The 24424-nt window shown below is 44.3% G+C and overlaps 1 protein-coding gene across 1 annotated transcript; it reads left to right on the top strand.

Annotated features, from left to right (window-relative positions):
* Positions 1-143: 143 nt before the first annotated feature.
* Positions 144-23510, top strand: T265_09338 (hypothetical protein; the record flags this gene model as incomplete). Its single annotated transcript, XM_009175378.1, has 17 exons — positions 144-378; positions 2257-2372; positions 2417-2515; positions 2562-2659; positions 2700-2763; positions 2821-2888; positions 2938-3052; positions 3096-3228; positions 7703-7866; positions 9415-9535; positions 11542-11662; positions 13497-13857; positions 17509-17640; positions 19176-19266; positions 22496-22632; positions 22734-22948; positions 23377-23510. 17 exons carry the CDS (start codon positions 222-224, stop codon positions 23438-23440), a joined length of 2256 nt encoding a protein of 751 aa, XP_009173642.1.
* Positions 23511-24424: the final 914 nt, after the last annotated feature.

Consider the following 24424-nt stretch of genomic DNA (forward strand, 5'->3'; position numbering starts at 1 on the left):
GCCAAAGCAGCTTTCAGATCGGAAAGAATGACCAATGGGACCTTTGGAAAAATGATGCTGCGCAAAATAATGCCAAAGCGCACCTTAGTTGCGGTGGATACCAGGCTGATGACACGATGGTTTTGTCATGACTGAGATATCAGTCGAATAGCTCCATTCCGCTGGTATTCTGTTTCTGTCCCAAATCTCGGCCTTCTGGGCTTTTGAAATCCACCAGCAAAATGGCTCAGTGGTTGGAGCGCGAATTTACTGACCGGAAGGTCCGTGGTTCGAATCCGACCTCCGCCACTCGACTTCCCCTGTCTAGGCTTGGGCGACCTGGCAGTATCCCAGCCCTCGTGCTTCCTTCGGGTGGCATGGCAGCTAGGCACCGGAAGGGTGCTACAGCTGAACGCTTTCTTTCTTTCTTTTTCTTTCTTTACTGACCGGAAGGTTCGTGGTTCGAACACGAACTCTCGACTTCTCCTGTCTAGACCTGAGCAACGTGGCAGTAAGTACCTAAAGGGTGTTACATCTGAACGAGTCAGTAAGAGATGTCAAGTTTGGCCTACAGTACGAGCAAAGTAGATCAGATGCTTTTAGGTTAGTAAGTGATTATTTTGGTTTATGCTTGTGGGTGATAGTCTAGACACGGGACAACGGCTAAGGGACTATCAGATGGGTAGACTGCACTAAATCATTCGATGGGTAGGGAGGGAGTATGGGGAAGACGGCTGATCGAAGAGCTGCAAGGGCTAATGATACCTTATTGATCAATGCGCTGCCTTCCGTAGTTGTCCGCCGGACGATCAGTGTGCGGTTTCTATGACCGACGTTTTCTTACTCGTCCTTCCTCGGGGAGGGGCAGCTTCACTGCTTCCATAAATAGGGATATGCTGATCGCCTGAAAGAACCGTCTTACTGCCTTCACACTCCTATCACAGAGGACAGTATGGTTTTGTTTCCAGTCCGTCTCGTAATACGATTTCTTGTTGTATGGGTACTCGCTATTCTTCGTTGGGCTGCTCCCCATTGGCCTTTAGGAACTGAGTTCCTGCCAGGTTAGGACGTAATCGAACAGAAAATTTCTTCATTGTAATTAGGCAGAATATCTTACTCATGACTCTCAGTGGGAAACTTTCATCACCGTTTGAAATGGGCTTAGCCTTTCCTTCCTGGCTAGACTGATTTCGTGCTAGCTCAGTGGTTAAGACACGAACATACGGACCGGAAGTTTTGTGGTTCGGACCCAACCTGTGTATCTCTACCGCTCCTGTCTGAGCTTGGGTGACTTGGTTGTATCTCATACCTCGTGCTTCTTTCGGGTGACATGGAAGATGTACACCGAAGGGGTGTTACGTCCGAACGATTGTTATTTGTTAGTGGATTCTAGATTGCTGAAATGTGTTTACGGCACGCCAACCCTCAACTCATCGCTGCAAGTGAACCTAAAAAGTCGTCTGCAGTTAGCCTTGCTAGTTGCCAGATGCGACCTCTGATATAAACGAAACTGACATATTTGCGCGTGCTATAACCATAGTCCAACCATAGTAGCTTGTGTGGGATGAAGTCAGCGAGTCTGTAATGAAACGACTGGGGACCGAGGATCAGGTTATGCATTGAGGACTATATCTGGTACCGTAGGCCACGGTGGATTGATAGTGGATTAAGCATACCTTTGACCTTCTGTTGTGAACTGTTTCGTTTTCCTTCCTTATTTGATTAGTATAGTCGGGGATGGGATGGTCTTTGAACTGACAGAGGGTCATGGAAGGGATTACAAAATTCTTGAGCACCTTTGACACGCGGGATCTTCTGGGATAGTTTTCGCGTTTCCTTTACTGTACTTAAATACCTATACTGTAGGACCAGGCTTCCTTTTGATGTCACCGGCAGTTGTGCTCTCACTTTGTACCGGACCGCCCTACTGAGTGTTGGCAGCTCGGGTCCTTTCTCTATCGTCCTATTATTTTTCCTAATACACCATATTTTCATTGGTATTGCTGTTGATGATGGCGCTGAAACATCTGTAGTGGTGTTCGGTACATAGGTGGTGCGGTAGTCACTTGTTCCTTGTCCAGTTTTCATGCTACCTCAGTTTATCTTGCAACGTGACTTTCACAGTTTCTATTGGGGATGCTATTGGATGACTCCTTGTCATTGATTTTTTCCGTTTTCAGCATTATGGCCGTAAATGGCGAAGTAGGTTGTTGGGCATGTGAATTATTCGATTTCAGCAGACCGATGAACGATCGAAAAACTCTTTCTACTGGGAAGAATCAAATGTGCAATTGAACGGAGCTCAAGAAGACTGGAAAGCATTCAAATTGCATTGCATGGGTCTTCGTGAATCGGTATGGACTGCGTGGGAGTGTAAAAAGAATAGCGAGACGGTATGTTTGGAGTTCGTATTTTGGTTAGATCTACGAACCTGTAGATAAATTCCTCTACATTTGCATCACTGCTAATTGCTGTCAAAGAACTCAACCGCCGGACTCAGTTCCGTATACGTAAAGCACGAGACCGCACAGCCGAGGTAACTAGCTTCCTCCTTCAGAAAGGTGTTATGATTCTACCGGCAGCAAAAGTTGGGAGTTGACAAATTGCACCTGAACTTACAGAATTTTTTGTACGAAGTCGCTCATTTGGAGGATGAAATCAAAACCTGTTTGGAATTCAGGTATATCACTGCACCTACTGTTTGATTCCCCACCTTGTAGATCGCAACACGAAAGGTTAAACCTCATTCCTGTAGAGGAATTCTGCCAAGCGACTGGTCGTAGCGTGCGTGCTTTTTGACACTCAACAACATAGGGCTTCTTTTTTAATTTCGTATTGCAGGTAGCTACTGCATCAACTCACGAGGGGACTCTGGAGCGATTATACTGGGAAAATGACCAACGTAAAAAGTAACATTAAGTTGGCACTTATCTTCCGTCTGTTGTTTTAATCTCATAGATTGGCAGCTGACTGCAACAGTCTTCAAGAAAAAGTGCAAGCTACGGAGCGAGAGATACAACGGAAACGAGATTATCTTGCAAGCTTCGGACCGAAATTGAAAGAACTGTCGGAAGTAAGGCGTTTTGTTCCGATGCACTCATCCAGTTTCTTTTCAGAGTACGATCTCCACTCAAGAAGCGATGAATTTGCCTTTTACGAAAGAGGAGCGTCAGTATAAGCTTGCACATCTTCTTCCTTCTGCGTTGTACATTCTGTACGCACACCTGAAGTCCTATGTATCGATCACTGGTAAGCAGACACCCCATCCTTGTTTTGTGTTATCTCACAGTCACTACGCCAACTCCCCCACGTGAACTTGTCACTAGTCACACTCAGCTCAACCGGCGGTGCAGTGTAAGACGTCAAGAGGTGGTTGAGTAGGACATTTGCCATCGTATTTAGACCTGATACCTTATGTTACTTAGTTAGTCTTTATGGTTTATCTTTGCCTTCATTTAGCCTCACTGAAAAGTCAGACTCATTCCCCGACTTTTCCTGGCTTATTCTGTTTAGCCAAGCAATCTTCCAACGTTCTGATGCTGTTAGCAGCAAGCGGCTGCTCGAGTGGTAACGCGAGGTTTTCAAACCAATTGCCATTTCCTTCAAGTGCATCGACAATTAATTAAACGTTACCGGGCTATTGAAAGTTAGACACATTTGTATATATTTTTTCGGACCCAAGCTAACCTCCGTTGAATTAGCCAATTTCGTTTTGTATGTGACAGTGACACCGCTAAACTTTTTCCCTATCGATGGAGAAAAGTTGGGAACACACCCTACAATTCAACCAACACTTCATCAGCCCCGGTGATTCAAGTGCCCACAACCCGGACTGGTTATCCTTTTTATCATGCGTGAACGCAGCAGGCCGTGAGACGAACATTTTGCCTTTTATTTTACCCCGAGTTGTTTTTCATCCTTCTCGGAATCCGCCCGTAATGGTTACTCACCGCAGACGCTTATTCTTGTCGTACGCAAAGTGCGTAATACTCAGTTGACTTTTCCCTGCAAGCTCTTCTGGCTATTATGTTATCACCTGCCCTCAGCTAAACTCCCACTGTCTCACACATCGTCCCGCCGTCTTCTGGCGTTACTTTCATTAGTTCCTATTTCTTCTGGTGGATATAGATCAGTTGAGAGAGTGCTTTATCTAAGTTCTGCTGCAGCACTGTTCTTTTCAGCGCATTTTCAATTTTGCAGGCATACGTTTCCTGATCGTATCTCTTCACCACTAGCAGAAAGTTTCAATGGCCTTTCTTTTTGAACGGTTTGGGATAGCCACTTCGCCGTAACCCAAACGATACGCATTGGTCCCTTGAAGATTTCACTGAAGTGTTTATTTTATTTCTTCCCTTTTTGTTTGCTTTGGTTTCGCACTTGAGTTGGCATGATGAATGATGCGAAAGTTGGTTAACTGTTTATGCTTTCTTCTAGCGGCGGGCTGTCTAATTTTTTCACTTTTTTTCCACCACCCATCTTGGATGTAGTTTGGGAACTTAATCGAGCATTTTTGAACATCTTTCTGATCTGGCTCTGCGTCACTGTCTGGGTATACAGGAGAAATGGCGAATCTGTTACTTCTTGCTGACATGTTGATAATCGAAACCAAACCAGTCAGGTCGTCTGTGGCATAGATGCCCAATCTTGTTAGCTGCTGTCATCAGCACTCGGTATTTCCAGTTGTGTCACACTTCACTTGGGGCGAGATGGCTCAGTGGTTGGAGTGCGGATTTACTGACCGGAAGGTCCGTGGTCCGAACCCGACCTCTACCTCCCGACTCTCCTTGTCTAGGCTTGGGCAACCTGGCAGTATCCCAGCCCTCGTGCTTCCTTCGGGTGGCATGGCAGTTAGGCACCAAAAGGGTGATACAGCTGAACGACTTACACTTCACTCAGTATGACCAGGAAGCATCAATGTTGAATACTTATGTTATGCTATTGCTGATGATGATGACACTTCACTCATCGGGCTGGGTTGGCTGAAACCTGTCAATACGGAAGTCCTTTTTATCGAAGAGTTTCAGCAACCTTAGGAGTAGTGTTCTGTCAATAAAATACAACGAGGTATCTTGCATGCTGTCCAACTAAAAGATGAGGCAACCTGTGTGCATCACATTCAGTTGAAGACCATCATAGACGGGGATTCAACCGAATCTTCCGGTAAAATCAAATCAGTTTGCCAATGAGTGTGTTTTGCACAGTGATATTTCGTTTTACAACCAACCTTGCCCATCCCTAAAGGGATACGCGCCTGTCGAAAGTCTCTTTGACTAACCGCCGTTAACAAACCTATACCTAATCCCTTGATATCTGAAAGCGCCTGACCAGAGGAAATCACCTTCAGGCAATAGAAGCAGCTTTTCGGAATTGGTAAGCGTAAAATCTGTCGTCGTCTTCTGCTGGGTTATAGCCTTAAGATATGTACACGGAGGGCAGTCAAATCGTTTCGGCGAGCCAATCTCAGGTGCAACAAGGCAATAAGTGGGTTGATTCCACGAATTCTTAAATCGGCTATTCCTCTGAGGCTTGCGGAGCAAGTCTTTCTTTTTTCCCCATCTGGTAACCGATCCATATCAGCTTCGGGGGGATTTTCGTGATAAGCGAACCGTATTTAGCTGAAACCCGCCGTGTCGGTTCTGTATCATTTGAGTCCCATTTCGGCTGAGGTTAGGAGCGCCTTAGTAAATAGGCATCTGCATGTAAAGGGACGCTTTAATTGGTATCCTATTGCACTGGACAGCCAGTGAACAGTATCAGTAAAAACATTAGTTCTACTATACTGAACCCACAAGCATCGGGTCCAGGAAACGTAGGAGTGCTGCTAAAAGTAGACATGGCTAGACAGTTTCATGGGCTCGGCTGGAGTGCAAGGTGAGCAACAGCGAAAGCTGTGTAGGGTCGATCCGATTGGGTCGTTCGGAACAATGACAGAACTAACTTGCTAGTCCAATATTGATTGAACCTACGAAGACGAATCGTGCACCGGCTTAATCGCTATGAAGAGTAAATTTGTGTGTGACTAGTTCAATTCACAACCGATGATGATTATTTTTTTTGGCATTATCGTTTCCCGAAGCTCACGTCGCGTCACTTTTGCTATTCAACGAATTTCACAATTAACTAATCAGGAGTTTCTGGTGGAATCCGGGTAGTTTACGCAGGCCTGTTTTTCAGGAGAAGTCAGTGCGTTTAGGGTAGTTAGTACTCTAATTCGACAGTATATATGTTGCCTTCGTCATTCCGTGTGTTTCGGATGCCAGAAGACCATTTGCTTCGTGGGACAACCTTCGTCCGGCTCTATGAAGAGGGGAACGACAAAGGGCTGTCAACCTTTTGGCCTAGTAGTGTGATTTTAGATCCATGTTCGTTAGATTCAGTGGTGTTGACAGTTGCCCCTTTTTTGAATAATCATCCCAGGATGAAGTGTGTAGTGACATTTATAGCAGTTTAATTGGACAGTCAATGCTGTTCCTGCGTCAACGCTGTCAGTTTAACAACTTAGTTGTCCGGATTGCTCCCTAGTCAGAAGTCACTGCCGATTTGGTGTCAGTTAGGCGGTCGCGCCACCACCTCCAACAGCGACATTTCCCGTGTAGTTTTGTGACAGCTGGTAGATGAATAACCGAGCGAAATGTAGGCTAAGTAGGCCTAGTTGTACTCCCTGCGGACAACTCGGAACAATGAACTGGCGTCACATTTCGTTTAGTTAACAACTTCCTTTGGGTTATGGAGTTTGGTGGAATTCTTGTTGCTCATTATTCTCCATGAGATCAAGCAGTACTGCATATTGCTTCCTTGGACGAAAAAGTACTCTGCTAAGATGGTAAACAATTTGGTGCGGTCACCACTCCATCTGAATCAAATCAAGTGTACAACACTCGGATGGAAATTACACGTTAATCTTCTGTATCTACTGGGGTGTGTAAATGGACGTTAGTTTGTCAGACTTGAAAAATACCCGACATATCTTAGGTGAATGCATCCAGCGATGCACTCACTCAGGCGGCAATAATGAGATACGTATGTTTATTTGAAGGATACCACTCATGAGGCTGCTTAAAACCGTCTCCCGTTAAATCCAGATTGGTGTGTAAATGAGTGTATTTCGCGTGTTTACTTCCGAGTAGTTTGAGGGATTCGTAGATGTTATTTCCGCGTTACCCGTATCTGAACAGTTGTCCTCTAGGTTTGGCTTTGTTGGTTTTGCAATGCCATCCTCGTTCCGCCTACCAGATGTATTTGAAAGCTCGACACGGTCAAGAAATCCACTGCTGGGAAGCTCCAGTGGGAATGATACTCGGGTCCGATGCTTCCCCTTTGATATGAACCGATTAGAATGGGTAACTAGAACAGGGGAGGGACACTTTTCCGGCAGGAAATGCGGAACTGGACTCACAATACTTGAGAAATACTCGGAAAGTTATCGGCGCTAGGATGAACCTGGCTTTGTAAAGCTGTTTTCTTTATCATGTTTACACATAGGTGCAAAGCACGAGTTCTATGTTTTTTTTTATGTGCCAGTTGAATATATTTAGGGATCATTTCCAATAAGCTGCGTAACTCTAGCTTCAGTGGAACTCTAGTTCATTATTTTCGTGGTTTTTTATCCCGCGTACCACCATGTTCGGCCTTGGAGTTTCATTCACGAGTTGAAGGAAGGTCTTCACTGATGTTGAAATGTCTATCAGTTTCCACTAACACGTTTTTCACGACTGTTGTGCAGACCATGTAACCCAGATAGCCGTAGAAATTGAGGGAGACGCCCAACTAGCCAAGGCCATTAATCAAACTGCTGGAAGTCAGTCAACTCTGAGTGGTCTTGGCACAGCGGCACCGGATGCGGAGGACTCTGATGCGGACCTCGATGCTCCTTCCGAGAAGAAACGTGTAAGTTATAAAGTCTGCTTTTATTCTCTTATGTTGTTCATTGGTTAAGGGTCTAGTAGCTTGTCTGGAACAAATGCTGCTGTGCACGCGGACCACTAGATACAATGCAGTTTGACCAATCTTTTGGACTCGATTTTCTTTGACTTGATTTGACTTGATATAACCAGTGCCCTAACGCGTCTCCGTAATTTTGTCGAGAGGAGCCGCTGGCGACCGAATGGTTTGGTTTTTAACTCCTATCAGGGAGAGTCGCAGATTCAAGTTATCTTACAGATTCGTGAAATGCAAGCCATTTGGTATTTCGAATAAAGATGAAACAGCCTTGCAATATTCCTCGGCTTTTCTGCATTGGTTGGTTACGGGACAAACATCGATTTAAACTCTGATTGTGGTTGCTCAAGTTTGGATTGTAGGTATGTTAGTGGCTCATATCCTGTTCGCAACTCCTTACCAAGATGCGTCGAGGGGTTGTACCCCTTACGATCAACCGGGATGGAGAGCACTTAGTAACCTTTGTTGTGGGTAGATAGCTGTCATTTTTTTCAATAAGTTGACGTATCGGCGATCGTTTGTACTAAACTTTTCAAATTTTTAAAAGCTTATATGTATAGTCTGCTTTTATTCTCTTATGTTGTTCATTGGTTAAGGGTCTAGTAGCTTGTCTGGAACAAATGCTGCTGTGCACGCGGACCACTAGATACAATGCAGTTTGACCAATCTTTTGGACTCGATTTTCTTTGACTTGATTTGACTTGATATAACCAGTGCCCTAACGCGTCTCCGTAATTTTGTCGAGAGGAGCCGCTGGCGACCGAATGGTTTGGTTTTTAACTCCTATCAGGGAGAGTCGCAGATTCAAGTTATCTTACAGATTCGTGAAATGCAAGCCATTTGGTATTTCGAATAAAGATGAAACAGCCTTGCAATATTCCTCGGCTTTTCTGCATTGGTTGGTTACGGGACAAACATCGATTTAAACTCTGATTGTGGTTGCTCAAGTTTGGATTGTAGGTATGTTAGTGGCTTCCTGTTCGCCCTTACCAAGATGCGTCGAGGGGTTGTACCCCTTACGATCAACCGGGATGGAGAGCACTTAGTAACCTTTGTTGTGGGTAGATAGCTGTCATTTTTTTCAATAAGTTGACGTATCGGCGATCGTTTGTGCTAAACTTTTCAAATTTTTAAAAGCTCATATGTATGCTATCAGCGGACCCTAATTTCGAGTACAATATTCTTATTGTTTCGCAACTGTAGTCACGCTCGAGACATGATCGTATTTAGGAAGAACCGCCATGTTTCACACATAGCTATGTCCTGTAACCCGATAGCTAACGACGAGGTTAATGCGCCTTCCCCCTAGTTGGGACTGAATATTTATTTTTTACTCATTCTGGAAGGAAGTAGTGCTCCCGACTATTTTCCTTTCATCGGTATGGTAGTGGAGCCTATTTCAAAGTGTTGTTTTATCAAGCCCCCCCATTATTTTCTAACGTTCATCGCCACCACGATACCTTGAGTGTCGTTATATGAGTATCATTTTGTTTTCAGAAAACCGGACGCCACAAAGGGAAATTGGAAGATACATCCGACCGACCCGCCACATCAAACAAGATGGCAACCCATCCGCTGTCCGTCGTGGTTAGGCTTGTCCATGAGTGTGGCGCTGCAGGTACTTGGATACTTTACTGTCTACTCAAGCTGTTCTCAGTAGCATAAACTTAACGAAAATCATCACGCACTTTTCCTTTCTGTTCTTAACAGCTCACAGTTGTTGAAATCAGTGGCGTGTTGTGTTGGATGTGTGGAGCTGAGGAGTGATCTCTTGGTGGACTATAGAGCTTTGTCAACACGATCGAACCTGTATGTCCTCCTGAACTGAGGGCATTTCAGGAACGGGATTTTTTCGCCTCCTATAGGATAGGACTTCACACTACGTAGTTAACGGGGATTACTATTTCGGCCCTTCTTGGGAGTGCCGCTCTTCGGAGTAGTATCTCTCGGCGGCATTACTGAAGTTGTAACTTCATTTGCATCAGTTTTCATTTCAACTGCGGTTTGTGTAATTTCTAATGAACCAGGGCTTGTCGTTTGGATAATACTCCTGAATTTCATGGGCAATGGGCTTTTTCCTGTACTTGTAGTGCTAAAATCATGCTTGTTGAAACACCGGTACTATCAACATTAAGACTTGACTCATCCTCATATGAAATTTCGACTATTTTTTTCAATTAAATAGCGGATGGTGGTGCTGTATCAGTACTTATTATTGGGGGCGAGATGGCTCAGTGGTTGGAGCTCGAATTCACTGACCGGAAAGTTCGTGGTTCGAACCCGACTCCTGCATCTTGACTTCTATCTAGGCTTTGGCAGCCTGGCAATATCCAAGCCCTCTTGATTCTTTCAGGTGGTATGACCGGTAGGCACTGAAAGGGTGTTACAGCTGAACGATTTATTATCTAGTTTCGAACAGTACTTCTGAGTGAAAAGTGGGGCATCCGATCCTATAACGGATAGATACATTTGGGCGATCTGATGGCTTTGGTTGGATTTGAAATGATATAGACCCGTAGCCTTCAACCAAAGGTGGTATTTTAAGGCTTTTTGGGGAAATGGAGGCCATGTGTTAGCAAGCCCAAACCTCTGCGGTTTAGGCGTTAAGTTCCTTGCACCTGGCGACTTTCGTTTTACCTTCTCACCTATTGCTCTTAGAGCAACGTGTTTGTTGGTCAAAACGCATACTGCTTTACGTGAATTATCACGGAGGCTTATTCCATCGTATTCTCCTATATGTTTTGGTGACACCGTTATGGTGAATTTCACTTACGTTTTCCAATTCGCGTGAGCATTAAAATTGAGTTAGGTAACGTCAGTTCGAGAAATGGTTCTGGGTCATGCTCTAGAAGGGTTTTACTATTTCACAAGGGATGAGAACCCATTTACACTCTAGTCAAGTTTTAGCAATGTTTGCGTTCAAAGCCAATTTGACCTATGCTCTAGGGAGGTGGTCCTCAAAATTTTCAGCTCATCACCGTCGCCACACCACTTTATTCTCAACACCAACGCTCCGTCGCTTCATGTGCATCACGTGAGCAATTTTACATTAGCTTCTGTAGTAGGGACCACCGAAGAGAGTCCACTCCTCAAAAGAGATCCACCAGCTTCATCCCCATAGCGGTTTTTCTTTGGTAGTGGTTTACTATACAAAAAAGAACAACAGCTAACCCTGCGATTGGGTCTAGCAGATAGAAACCAGCTTATGGATATCAGACTGACAAGTATTCAGAACAAACCTGAGGTCCTCAAGCTCAAATATATGGTATGCACTCGACAGCTCGAGTGCACCGAACACACTGCCTAGAACAGCAGACATATTTATCATCGCCCGCGCATCAACTCCTGGGGGGCGGGAGCTTATCGCCTGCGAGAAACGCCGTTTGGAGGGTTTGTGCACCTGAGTGTCTAGTGATCTTTCGCCCAATTGGTCACCAAACCCTTATTTTGTGACATCCTGGATTTCAAAAGGTGCATGCGGTATGCGATTTGGGTCGCATTCAGCTGGTACTTCGCTGTTTTCGGGATAGTCGTCGCAACAAACGGTTTTTCACTTAATTATTGTCTTACTATTCAGCATCGTTTCTGTGAGATGATTTTGTTTTCTGGCCTCATTCCCTTCAGCTTCAAAGCCGCGTTTTGAAATTCAGCTGACGTTCTTTTGGGTTCTCTCGGTGAAACTGGTAGCCGTTCGTCTGCATCTGACTGCACTCAGCGATCAGTCTCCGTCTAGCACCTCAGGCAGGTAAGGAAATCCGGTCTGTATAAAACTACCATGTTCCTCTTTGTTTTTTATCTCCCCACCGACTACTTATTTTACACACATTGAGAAATCTGGGTTTCAGTGTTCTCATTACTGTGTCCCATAAGCCTACTACTGGCCAACAACCGGAACGAAAGCGGCGGCAGTCGAACTGTGTTATTTCTGAACAGGTGATTGCGGATCTGCTCGTTAAGCCCGTCAGTGAGAGCATGGACTAAGTCCTGTTAATTGGTGGCGGATGGTTTACAAACCAACTAACAAGCTCAGCGAGCTGATGCATTACCAATTAAAACTCTTGAACTTTGCCAATGTTTCGACATAATGCCAGCCGTACTGGGTGCAATGAGGTCCTCATGTTCTCCTGTTTGGAGACCCATGTAACTCTTGGTGCGCGTGATCACGTATCCTTTTGGATACGATACACAATCTATCTCAGTGGTGAGCGTTGCATCACTTTCTAGTCGAACTGAGTGCCTGAAGATTGTTTACTGGGCTTTTATTAAGTTCACAAAGGGTGGCGATTAACTCGTTGATGGCAGGTTTTCGCGATGCGATGCCGTTTGAGAATGTAGGTATCTCACCATCGGTCGTTATTTCCATTACATCTATACCCTTCTCCTTTGTCTTCTTTACTAGAGCGTCCCCTTTCCATGGTTGTGTAGTATTTGGCTGCCAGTATATTTCTATCGACTGTGATGAACTCATCTTTCTATTTTTTATCTTTTTATCTCTGGATGCGGAGGACAACAACCACACTGTAACCGATCTATTCCCTGAGGCTTTCACTCGTAACTGTTAGATCCTGATCTCTTCTGGGTTCTTTCCACAATCCCAAGTTGATGGGCTGTATTAGTGTTCTTGGCCTCTTTGTTCTTGGTTGTTCTAACTATTGAAGTTACGTAATCAAGAGTGATCGCTTCCAGCTATATTCGCGGACAGGGTGGTGAGTAGTAGCGCTTAGACTAACACGACAATTTGAAGCATGAGATGGCATGTGTGCAGCACATTCAGTTGAAGAAGATCCTAAACGAAACATTTACTTGTGTTCATGAATAAAACCAATGTAGTTTACAAGTCAATCTATTTCGTATACCTTCGACAATTTGAGCATGAGATGGCATGTGTGCAGCACATTCAGTTGAAGAAGATCCTAAACGAAACATTTACTTGTGTTCATGAATAAAACCAATGTAGTTTACAAGTCAATCTATTTCGTATACCTTTAATACTCCGACTAAAGTGACAAGTCACATTTACTGGTTAGTCGTAGGATGACTCAACTGCTAATGAATACTCCATTTGTCGTGATGTATAGGTTTTATCGTTTTACCTTTGTAATCGTCAGGTTTCAATAGAGGACTCTTTGTTTCTGTAAATGCTAATACATAACTTTTCTGGAGGAAAGAATGTCTGCTACAGAGGCAAATTGGACTTACATCGACGTGAATGGAGATTTCGGCTGGAGGGTTTTGGATCGCGGTAGGAAACTACGACTCAATTCGGTGATATTTCCAGTTCCCTTTGGCTGTTTCGTTGTTCGTAGCCTCTGTCCCCTTGGGTGTATCGGCAGTACACCCACGAAACTGCGGCAGCTACAACCACTGTACGACGAGTACGCGGTTATTACAGCTGACAGTGATGATGATGATGATGTGTACCGGCAGTCAGGAGTATGTCAGACCAGAAGTTTGGTCCAGCACATTTCTGCAAGCCCTTTGCAACTAATCACCCTTAGTGGTTCATAACGTTTTCTCCGTTTCCATAATCTTTGTCTGCCTGAATTATAGCTTTTCCGCCATTCCTTAACACCTTCTAGAGACCTTTTATGTTCCGAAAAGTTGTTGTGCAATCTCGATTGGACGGCAAACTCAACGACGAAAGGGGCGCGACGAGGTTCCGACTGGCCCCTTTTGCCCGCCGACCATCAGTGGGATGCGTGTCAATCAATTGGTCGTCCTTTTTTGTGGGCACAAGAGCTTTGTGGATCTCACTGCCTATTAGAGTCGAATCCTACAGTGCCACCACAAGACACAACGAGCTCCACAGTATCTCTCATTGGCAACGAAGTCACCGAGTCACAGTGTCCAACTGAGCCTCTTCCTCGTTATGGCCGAGTCGATACCTGGCTTAACGCTTTAAAACGGCGTCTGGATGATCGAATCCTCTTGATGCAGGAGGTCGGTAGCATTTCCTTTTATATAGCTGTACTCTACAACGCCTCATGACCTAATCTGGACATGATTCTCAATCGTTCCAGGCTAAATTTACGATTGTCTCTGTAAATTGAAGCCGGCGTACAGAGTTGGAGGTTCAAACTCCGAAGTTCCTTTCGTCGTTCAGTGGTTGTTCTGAAACTATACTTGCGTACTATTGATGCCTACTACTTTTAGGATAGTGTTTTGCTTGAGCATATCTACCGGTGAATACAGTTTAACTGTTCAATATCAAATTGCCTGGGTGAATGTACCGAACAACTGTCTCGTTTTGTTCTCATGACCAAACAGCACTGACTTTCTCATACTGGATGCAACAGGATTTTGATCCATCTCACTCATTCAGGCAATTTATTAGGAGTGGCCACAACCGCCGAAGCCCTCTTCCTCCACTTTTCATACTGATTTGAACGACCATTGTCAGTGCATTCGTACGCTACCACAAATTTTGTGGATAAGCTGAAACAGTTGGTTATCGGTGTTTTACAGCTCACGGCTTGGCTAAATACTTGCATGGTTTAGCCAAAGTATTGTGGACGACTGGCGAAGAAGAGAGAGAGAGACAAAAAGAGGGATCAATGAACTCCAGAAGTAGTTTTATAGGAAAATATACTTCGTAAACGGACTACCTAAATGAATCGTGAGTTGTTGGTTGTTGATCAAATGTCTGTTGATGTGTTCGCGGAGCTTGGCGATGGACTTGTAACGGACTGTCCTAGGCCTCATGACAAACTCAATGAAGAACGGACCCCATGCCAATAACAGGTCGTGCTAATAAAAGTAACCCTATCCTACAATGATTGCTTTGATGTGCTCAGCATTCGTTCTGGATTGTTAAGACTGGAAAAGTCTAGACATCAAGATAATCTACTGTTTTTAGAGAAAAACTGAAGTCTGCACATACTTTGAGTGCATTCATAAAGCTTGCCGGTGAATTTGAGTACGAGAATTGTGCATATAGGATGCTTGATAGAGCTCCCCTTAAGTGATTTAGAGGAAACCAAATGCTGCGTCCCACATAGAAATGGAACTGCTGTAACTAATCAGATATTATAGAAACTGTGTGGATCACGAAACTACGTGTGTTCGTTTTTTCTATACACACAGACAAGAATTAGACAGTGTTGATTGCTCTTCCAGTTCTGTCAGATCTTCGCTTCCTCGTATGATGTATTTCTGTGACATTTAATGAATTCAGTCGTTAAGGCCATTCGAAATAAAATTAGCTTGTAACAACTGGTGACAAGTTAAGGACGTTCAGAGTGTACGAAGTGAAAATTTTGGAAAATCCTTCATTTTCAGGCCTAACGTTGGGGAGAGTAACTTGTCATTGGATATTTTGGATATTTTTTGTGAATATCTGCCGTTCCATGCTTTGAGTCGTAAGCTTCTTAGTTATTTAATCAGTTAGGATGATCCTATTATTGAAAGTCCTGTTTAATAAGTTTACATCGGTTTGACGGTCAGTGAGAATTTCCAAAAATTTATCCGGGGACGTTACAAAATTGTTTGATGCCCAATTTAGAAGTCGTTTTACGTATCTTGAGAGTTGCATTATTTCTGATTGTAGTGTGACAGATGAGGTCAGTGCACGAATCCGAAAGGTTCGGGTCGCATTCGCGAATTTGAGATACCCATGGCGTCGAATTGCTGTATCTGTTGATGTCAAAGGACGTGTGTATCGAGCTACAATGCAGGCTGTTTTGTTGTATGGCTGTGCGACTTGGTTTGTTCGAGCGGCGGGACTGAGACGTCTTCAGGTGTACGACAGTCGTTGTCTCAGAACCATAGCTCGTGCGAGTTGGTGTTGGCGTATCCGTAACGAGGCAATTAGAAAGAGATTTTTCGGTTCTGCAACGGGTACTTCCATTGAGGAGTGTGTCCAGCACCAGGAGCTGCGTTGGTTGGGACATGTTTTGCGTATGCCTAACCATCGTTTGCCGAAGAGAGTGCTGCTTTCCATGTCCAACTCAGAGTGGCGTAGAGAGGTGGCGAACCCTTGACTTGGCAGAAGAGTATGAAGAAGACCACGAAACACTTGGGTGCTGTCGTTGCTACTCGCCTTCTAGGATGGGGACCGCGTGATCCTCACTGTGCCTGGTTGGAGACACTACAAGATATGGCTGCCAACCGATGTCAGTGGCGATCTTGTCAGTTTTTATTCAGATTGCCTGAATGAGTGTTTGGAGGTGTAGGCACGTCGGAATGATTGTGTTAAGCTAGCACTAAGTCCCTCCCCCATCCACCTTTATTTTTTCTTCACATTGAGGCTTTCACACAGATCATTGTTGTCCGGCAGCGAAGCATCGGTGTTGAACACTGATGTCATGCTGTCGATGATGATGATGATAATGATGATGATGATGATGATGATGAAGTCGTTCCTCTTCTAGCCAAGAAGATTTCATGGTTCAGGTAACGCACGTCGCCAAAAGTGTTTGTTTGACACAAAATATAGGGCTAATTAATCTTGATACGGATTTTGACATATAGGTTTTGCTTCCTGGAAAAGTACCAACTAATAAAGATACAGTGGGTATAGATATCCGTTCAGAAAAACTCCTTTGAAGAATTATGAAGGAAATGTCTTATCAACCCGAAATTCATTCAAACTGTGCTGCGAATTTCTGTTAAAAGTGGAGCAGAATTGGTGGCCAATGCAACTGTCATGAGTAGTTATCGTTAATCGTGATTTCTTGGGTTCTCTTGTGCACACAGCTGGACAAGACTGTGGTCTCATCCCGGTGAGGTAATTCACTAGGAGAGACTACTTTATTCGTTCCCTCGAAGCATGTCCAAATGATACCAGTAGGAGAAAACCTCTCAGAAGAAGAGGAAGAAGATCGGTCCTCTCAGGTGAACTCTCCAGGGATTATGTGTTATATAGATCTTCGGAAAGGCTTCACTCACGGAGCCATGACCGAAGTGTCCTCAGATGTATTTTTATGCGCGCGCTGATGGAAGTAGGATAAATGGCACCTTTTTGGCATTATATCTTGGTTTATGTCCCTTAGGAAGCTCCTTGGGACAGACCACTGTACTCATGTGATAATGGCGTTAGAATAGCATTGTGCTTACTTAGCTATAACAGAATGGATGGCTGCAATACCATCAGTACAAACTGAACGAGATAAAGTAGATATATCTCATTTCGTAATGAAATACCCCACTAGAAGGGTCAAATCGGCAATGGGCTTTCGAAGAGTTCCCGGCGACCTTATGGTTAGTGCTATGTCAAGAGAATACGCTTCGTCACCTTATGTAGGTCCCCGTCAATTGACAAATTAATAGACATTTATTGTGGTATGAGGACCTATGGGTTCATTTGTCATTCTGCGTGCAAGCAAAGCAACTGCTTTCTTCGTGACGACGACACTTACTAGACTACATTTCGAGTGCTACACTCCGTTCTCTGGCTGTCACCTCTGCTGTACAGCTTAAGATGTCCCGAATTTCATGTTGCATGCGTTTTGACACACGTCAAACAATTCATCAGCAATACTCCGAACCATGTGTTTATGCATTCCTCGATTGATCGTTTATGTTTTCACCCAACCACCCTCCCCTTCTACCCTCGTGTTGATTGCGATGAACATTGCGGGATACGAACAACAGCTGGCGCATATTGAATCCGAACGCCCTCTGCTGTCCGCTGCACAGCAAGCCTTGCTTCCTCCCCCGGCCGCAGCTCGAGGTAGTACAACTAGGCTGACTAACTGGCGACGCGCGACATTTACAGATCTCCAGGTAAGTGCCATTGTTTTCCTTGCCGTTTTCAGTATCCCAACAACCTACTACGTGTCCATCTCTTCTTCATGTGCGGTTGATGGGCAGATAACTCGATGATGAAGCAAGAGGGAGAAACTTGTAACTCGCCTTGGTCGATTTGACCGGGTAACAACTTAGTTGTCTGTTGATAACACCAGATTTGTTTACGATGCACACGATGTACGTAGCTGTCAGAGCAATTGTATTCTGTTTGCTGAGGTGCGTAAATCCTCGGATTCCCTTTCACCGTTAGCTATCCAGAGAATGTTTTTCGCTTATTTCTTGACCGCATTCTTCTAGTTTCAGTTGAACCAGTCAGTTGCCAACTGAATCGGTCGCTACTATATTCAGGAATTATTAGTTAACAGTTTTTGACTGAGCATCCTTGAAAAAGGTAGCTTTTGTAGAGAGGTTACAGTCATTCGTAGACCCTCTGAGAGGGAACGAATTATTTGATTGGTGTTTACTTATAAACGATAGTTGTGACGTAAATGAGCAAACGGAACATCAGGGACTTATGTACAAAAATAAGCCAAGGCAAACACGGAATCTATGGGAAGTCTGTCTCACCTCCGAACACGGTTTTTCCTTGTGGTAGACTTCATACAGGGGACCGGCCCCACCTGTTTTTGATGTTCTCATCAACGGTTCATGCTTATCAGTTATGTAGTATATAGACTAAGCGCTCCAACGGTTATTTGTTCACAACCGGTTGGATCTCACTTGCTTTTCTCCCCAACATGGTCTTTGTTACTGGCAACGAAAATCCAGCAGCAATATGGAGGGTGTCGTTAACTTGACAGTCGTCCAGTGTGAAGGGGGGGGGTTATTTTGAAGAGTAACGTGCTTATGTATTCCTTCCTTTTTGTAGTATATGTTTGATATTCCGATATGTCATGTCTTTGGCTGTGCCAGAGGTGTCTTACTGTTAGGGGCCAGAACGAATGTTGAGTGAGGCTGAGCACCGCGCATTGGGGCTGAACTTTTCACTCTTGTTCAAGTGATTCGATATTCGTGGGTCGTCCTTCGGGTATTTTGAATTTTTTATTATACAATTACTCTGTTTTGCCTGGACCCTGTTTACATTCTCCTGGGTTTTCTGCGATGTTCACATGCTACACAAACCGGTTGTGTGGGAGCCTATCCTAAACAGGGTCATCAGAGCATAGTTTGACATGACCGGTGAATCTGTATAGTTCCCAACCACCTTTATATTTCCAAAACACTCGATTTATCCTGACTACGCTGGTGGGTCATACCTTACATCACAAACTGTTATCAGTGAACCGAATATGGTCTCAGCTCAGCACTTGAGAACTATTTATACCAGAACCTGGTTCACATGAGTCACTGAGCAATTGTTTTCTCGTACTTCCTAATAAAGCATCGGTGTTGAACACTGATGTCACGCTGTCGATGATGATGACTTCCTAGTTTCAAATACTAAGCACATCACATTCCATCACGTTCCTCAGTTACTTTGGATAACTTTCCTGCTTTGATTCGTATCACAGACCGTTCCTCGAGCTCAAGTGCCCATCTCACTTAATCTGATCCAGCCAACAGATGCGATCTTTCAGTGTGATTTCCGGCAAGGAGATTCACGTGAGTGAAACCTGTTTTTATTTGTCTTCCGATTTGCTGATAAGTTTTGTTCATGCATTTTTCCTTATTGTAACCGTTCTTATATAAGTAATTGTCATTTCCTAAATATCTCTGGCCTTCCCTGAAGACGACGAGTTGCTTCTCAAAAATCCATTTGCGGTTGATGGTTGGGGGTATGCTGGGTCGGATTCATATGGAAAACATCTTTGACTCTCGTGGGAATTTGTCATCAGTTACCTCCCCGTCGATAGTGCACATCTAACTTTACCGGACCGGCCATATTCCAAGAGGGACACGGCGCAATCCACAGTTTGTTTAAACTAGGCTATATGGTCATCAGCTTCTGATGAGTAGGCCGATGGTTTGGTCAGCGCCACCAGATGAAGATTCATCCTGTTGTGCTTGTCAGTGAAGCATCCGTAACATACTTTTGATGCTGATATCCGATCGATCAGGAAAATACTTCTCCGATTACGCGAACAGCGCGGTTTGTGTGTCACAAAACGAATGTAAATGGTTAGCGCGGAGCAAGGTGACTCTTGTTTGAACCAGCGGACACCGGAATTCTTCACTCGACCAAGCTCATCTCCATTTTGCTGGGTGGTGCCTGCGGTGTTGACTTAGTCCGATCTTCGTTGAAAAAAGGCGGGAAAAATCAACGCATGCCATTTGGGCGATCACGTTCGTACCAACACTTTTATGGACGTGAACTCGACGGTGTGTCACCAAGGCAGCTTTCGATTTGCAGCACTTGCCACAATCCTCACACTTGAGCTCCTCGGATCTCTCCTATGTACTTGTTGGAAAAGTTGTAGAGGCGTTAGATGATTCGTAATGTACATTGTCGAAAGTAACCAGCACATTGAAACCAAACAGGGTGGTCAGCCCTGTCTGGAGTTGCTGAACTCTTAGCTCACCCAGGCTGACGTTCAAGGTACCCAGTCGGCACTACGAGGAGGTAGTTCAGCTCGCCGACTATTTGTCTAGCTTTACTGTCACTGTTATGCTACGAAGGAATCGGTCTACTTTCTCGCAACTTTTCTAAGTAGTGTGCACTACCAAACACTTATGACCTCATCAAACCATTGGGATGAAGGACGGGAGCAAAAGCCTTTCTACCATTATGAAACAAAACTAGGCGTATGGAGGTGAGGTTGAACGCGAGTTGGCTCGGTGGTTGGGGCGCGAATTTACTAACCGGAAGGTCTGTGGTTCGAACTCGACTTCTGCCTCTCGACTTTCCCTTTCTAGCCTTGGGTAACCTGGCAGCATCCCAGCCCTCGTGCTTCCCTCTGGTGGCATGGTAGTTTTGGGCGATTTTTTCTAAACACAAAAGATCCTTAGGTCTTTTTGTAAAGGAAACTACTCATAGGGCTGCTGAAAACTTCGACAACCCACGACCGGTTCCTCTCTTCTTGTGGCTCATCAGGTAGACGCGACCCCCGAGTTTCTATCAACCTTATGTTCTACTTATGTCTTATTATTATCGGTTGGTCGCCCCTCACAATGCGGCATGATTACTGGCGTTTTTTATAAAAATATCTCGAAACGCAAACAGAAAATTTGTCCGCTAAAAGGAAGGATGACTTCTAGGCAGAGAACAAAATGTTAGTGCCCTGTATAAGAGGACGCTTTTTGGAGAATGACAAGGAAGGGTTTCATTTGTTGGACGAGTTGTTGCATATATTTGTTAGAATCATTGGATAGTATTTTGCACATCTTTTTTTTACACATAAAACCACAAGAGTTGGCATGCTACAGGAGTTCCTTCCACGATTTCTATCCTAAGAAAAACGATTCCGTTTCTAATTTTAACTGATCAGTTAACCTAGTCGTACCACTGTTTCACTTCCTCTGTTTGTTGTGTCCGACTGTTGACTAGAACCCACCCGCATCCGCTGTACTATAAATTATTCACAATTCTGAAACCTTGTTGGGTTGATTAATGTTCCTCTGTCGTGAATAGCACCCCTGTGTGCTTGACTGATTCGTTCAAGGTACTGTTTGGGTAAACCTCGGGGAAAGCCGTTTAAGCTGTTCGAACCGGGGTTCCTTAGAATTCGTTGCAGACCGTTTCGATTTTGCATAATTAAGTCCCTGCAGACGGTTTATCACGGAGTTGAAAATAAAATAATGTATCCCGGATAATTTGCATGACCGGCTCATTTTGTTGTCTGCTATTTGTTAGACATCGGTGCCTCAGCGTTCGAAGGGTGAGGTAGGAGGATACTATTGAGGATTGCGTCGTTGTGTCAGAAAGTCTTGTCACATTTTGATAAATATGGACTACGAGGTGGAGTGGTCCTTTGTCTCCTTTTTTCAGCTGCCTGGTTGTGGTCGAGCGAAATTAATGGTTAGCCACAAACTCACAACCTTAGGGTGCCCAGAGTGAAAACCTCTCTTTTTCAATTGTCTTTTTATGTATTGGGCGACTGATTCAGTTTGACGTCAGTGCATCGCTCGTTGGTCCGAATAACTAGGGTTATTGTGGCTCAGCACTTGCGCTTTTTCATAGATAGTTCCCTCTGATGCCTCACATTGGTGCAAATATGCACCAGTATTTTATTTTGTTGCGCTTTCAGTGTGTGCCACATGATACAACGATTCTTGACGAATAGTCATCCTACCGTATTTCGGATCTTTATTTGCTGCCGTTTAGCCGCGACTTCGTGTTTGGTCTTGCTTATGCAGTCTTATAGTGCACCAAGGTAAATTCTGCTTGAATTACTGCTACTAGGTTTAGTGTCAAAAAAGCATTGGACGTCCCAGTTCCTCTTCAAGCTTTCACCCACTCCAATTTAGTCTCATATAACAGGCTTTCTGTGAGAAACTTTCTTCAGAAATGGCCCCTAGATATCCAACTATCAGGTTATCCGTTTTCATAGCCTGTCGATCGTATGTCGACCATGTGGTCGTTTATGAAATTTGATCAAATTGCACATTAAGGCGATATCCGTATATATACTGGTGAGGGGCGAGATGGACAAGTGGTTAGAGCGCGAATTTACTGACCGGAAGGTCCGTGGTTCGAACCCGACCTCTGCCACTCTACTTCCCCTGGCAGTATCCCAGCCCTCGTGCTTCCGTGTGGCCATGGCAGCTGGCACCGAAAGGGTGCTACAGCTGGACGATTTTTTTTATACTGACCAGGTTCGATCGTCGATCGGTGTAATTGCTAATGGACAACATCGCTTTCCTTGAAGAACATAACCAATTTCTCCCATTCCAGAATGTGCATCAGTGTGGGTCGCTTTACCCCCTGAATATCCTCAAACACCACCGTTACTAGTTGTCGAGCATATCAATATGGGTTCGAAATCTACCGGAAAATCAGCTGGTGCTGCACTGTCGGACTTGGTTTATATGGTACGTATTGATCTGTATTTCGCTTCATGGCATCGGTTGAACAATCCGGTTTCATATATATCTCATTCTTGTTTCATTTCTATTCCGTTCTTTTACCCCAGGACCTGGAGTCAGAACTAAACTGCTATTGGCATGAGTTTTTCGTAAGCAGGGGCTCGGCAGCAACGGAAGTCAATCCACAGGAACCGCCGGGATCCAACATCCTCTCTTGTCAGTTGGCTCGATGTGCCTCTTGCCTGGAGGCCTTATGGAAAGGTTCTCCTGTCACAAGTCGACCAGGTGACCATGCGTTGATGGTAGCGGGCCACTATGTGAAGTGAGCTCATTATACTTGATCTGTTCACATTTCCGTATGTTTGTTCGCCTCCCGGCAATTACATCATGTCTCTCTAGTTTTAGTATGAAAGCCTTCAAATAACAGAAGTGTGTATATAAAGTCAAACTATAGCACCATATTGCGCTACGGTGCTCTCCATCAAGGGGCTGGTTCTCAAGAAAATTCTTAGCAAGTGTTCCACATCCGTTTTATGCGGGATTTCCAATCTTTGAAACCCAACTATGCCGAATCCTCTACCCGATGCGACATTTTATGACGGAAGCCCACCAAAGTTAGAATCTAGTGACGGAATTTGGTTTTTCTGATAATTGAAAGTGAAATCCAACAAGTGCTGCATATGTATATCATGAGTTTGAAGATGGAATAGTTTCTTCCCTCTCTTTTTCCTTTTCATTTTGCCCGCTCAGGTACCCAACTCGTGGACCACCCCTCCAGTATCTTCCCTCGCTGGGTGTCCATATTCATCGCTAAATCCAGTTGACCTGAAAACATATCATTTGTTTCACATGGTCTCGTGTATAAAAATACCGCTTTTTCCGACATTTGATCCCCTGCACTCATCCATTTGGTTCTAGGGAGAAGGTCAAACGAACCGAAAAACAGTGGTCACGTTCAACCTTTTGTTCACATGGCTGAATTTGCTTAGCAAAGGTCGCAAGGCGGCTGACTGTTCGTGAATCTAGTTGTCCTCAGCGGAACCTGATGTGTTCTCGGTATTCTCGGATGACAGACTGTTGCAACCATAGTTTTCAGGCTGGAATATACTGCCATTTGTCGGCTTGTAGCTGCGCTGAGACAATATATGTTCCATCACAAGGAACAGATGATCTACTCCTTTATATCGATGAATTGAAGTGAATGACATAAAGTCAGTCTAGAGACTGTTTGCAATCTAATTATTCAGCAGCTAGGTTTCTCCGACAGAGCGTAGCAATCGTCGTCGTCGCATAACTAACCTTTAGATATCATACTTCTGGGGTGAAACTCACTGTGTACTACACATAGGTTGCTGTTCGCTTTGTGGTGTATTCCACCTGGGCGATAACCTGCATTAGCTCACTTTGCTGTTCGGGATGTTTGAAAAGTCGCGTAATCGAGCTTATCAGGGTTTTTGTGTTTTCTTCACAGACACGAACCCCGATTCTGATTTTCTCCTAAATTTAAGGTTCCAAATACATGTATTCTTCCGAATTAAATGGTAACTACGGTTAACTCACTGACCACTTGATAACTGGACATCTGTAAACTTTTATAATATTACCAGAAGCAGCAACACTGATGTGGACTTATACACAACAAGATGAGACGATTCTATTCAGATTTATATTTCAGGGTGCTCTTTTCGAAGTATTACTATAATCAGATACAATTATGACTCTAAACACCACCAACCTTTGTTCATTCAATAGGCGTTTTACGGATATTGAACTACGGTCTTCGTTCCGAAGCATCCGC

The sequence above is a fragment of the Opisthorchis viverrini genome, assembly GCF_000715545.1.
Source record: "Opisthorchis viverrini unplaced genomic scaffold opera_v5_269, whole genome shotgun sequence".
Taxonomy (NCBI): Eukaryota; Metazoa; Platyhelminthes; class Trematoda; order Opisthorchiida; family Opisthorchiidae; genus Opisthorchis; species Opisthorchis viverrini.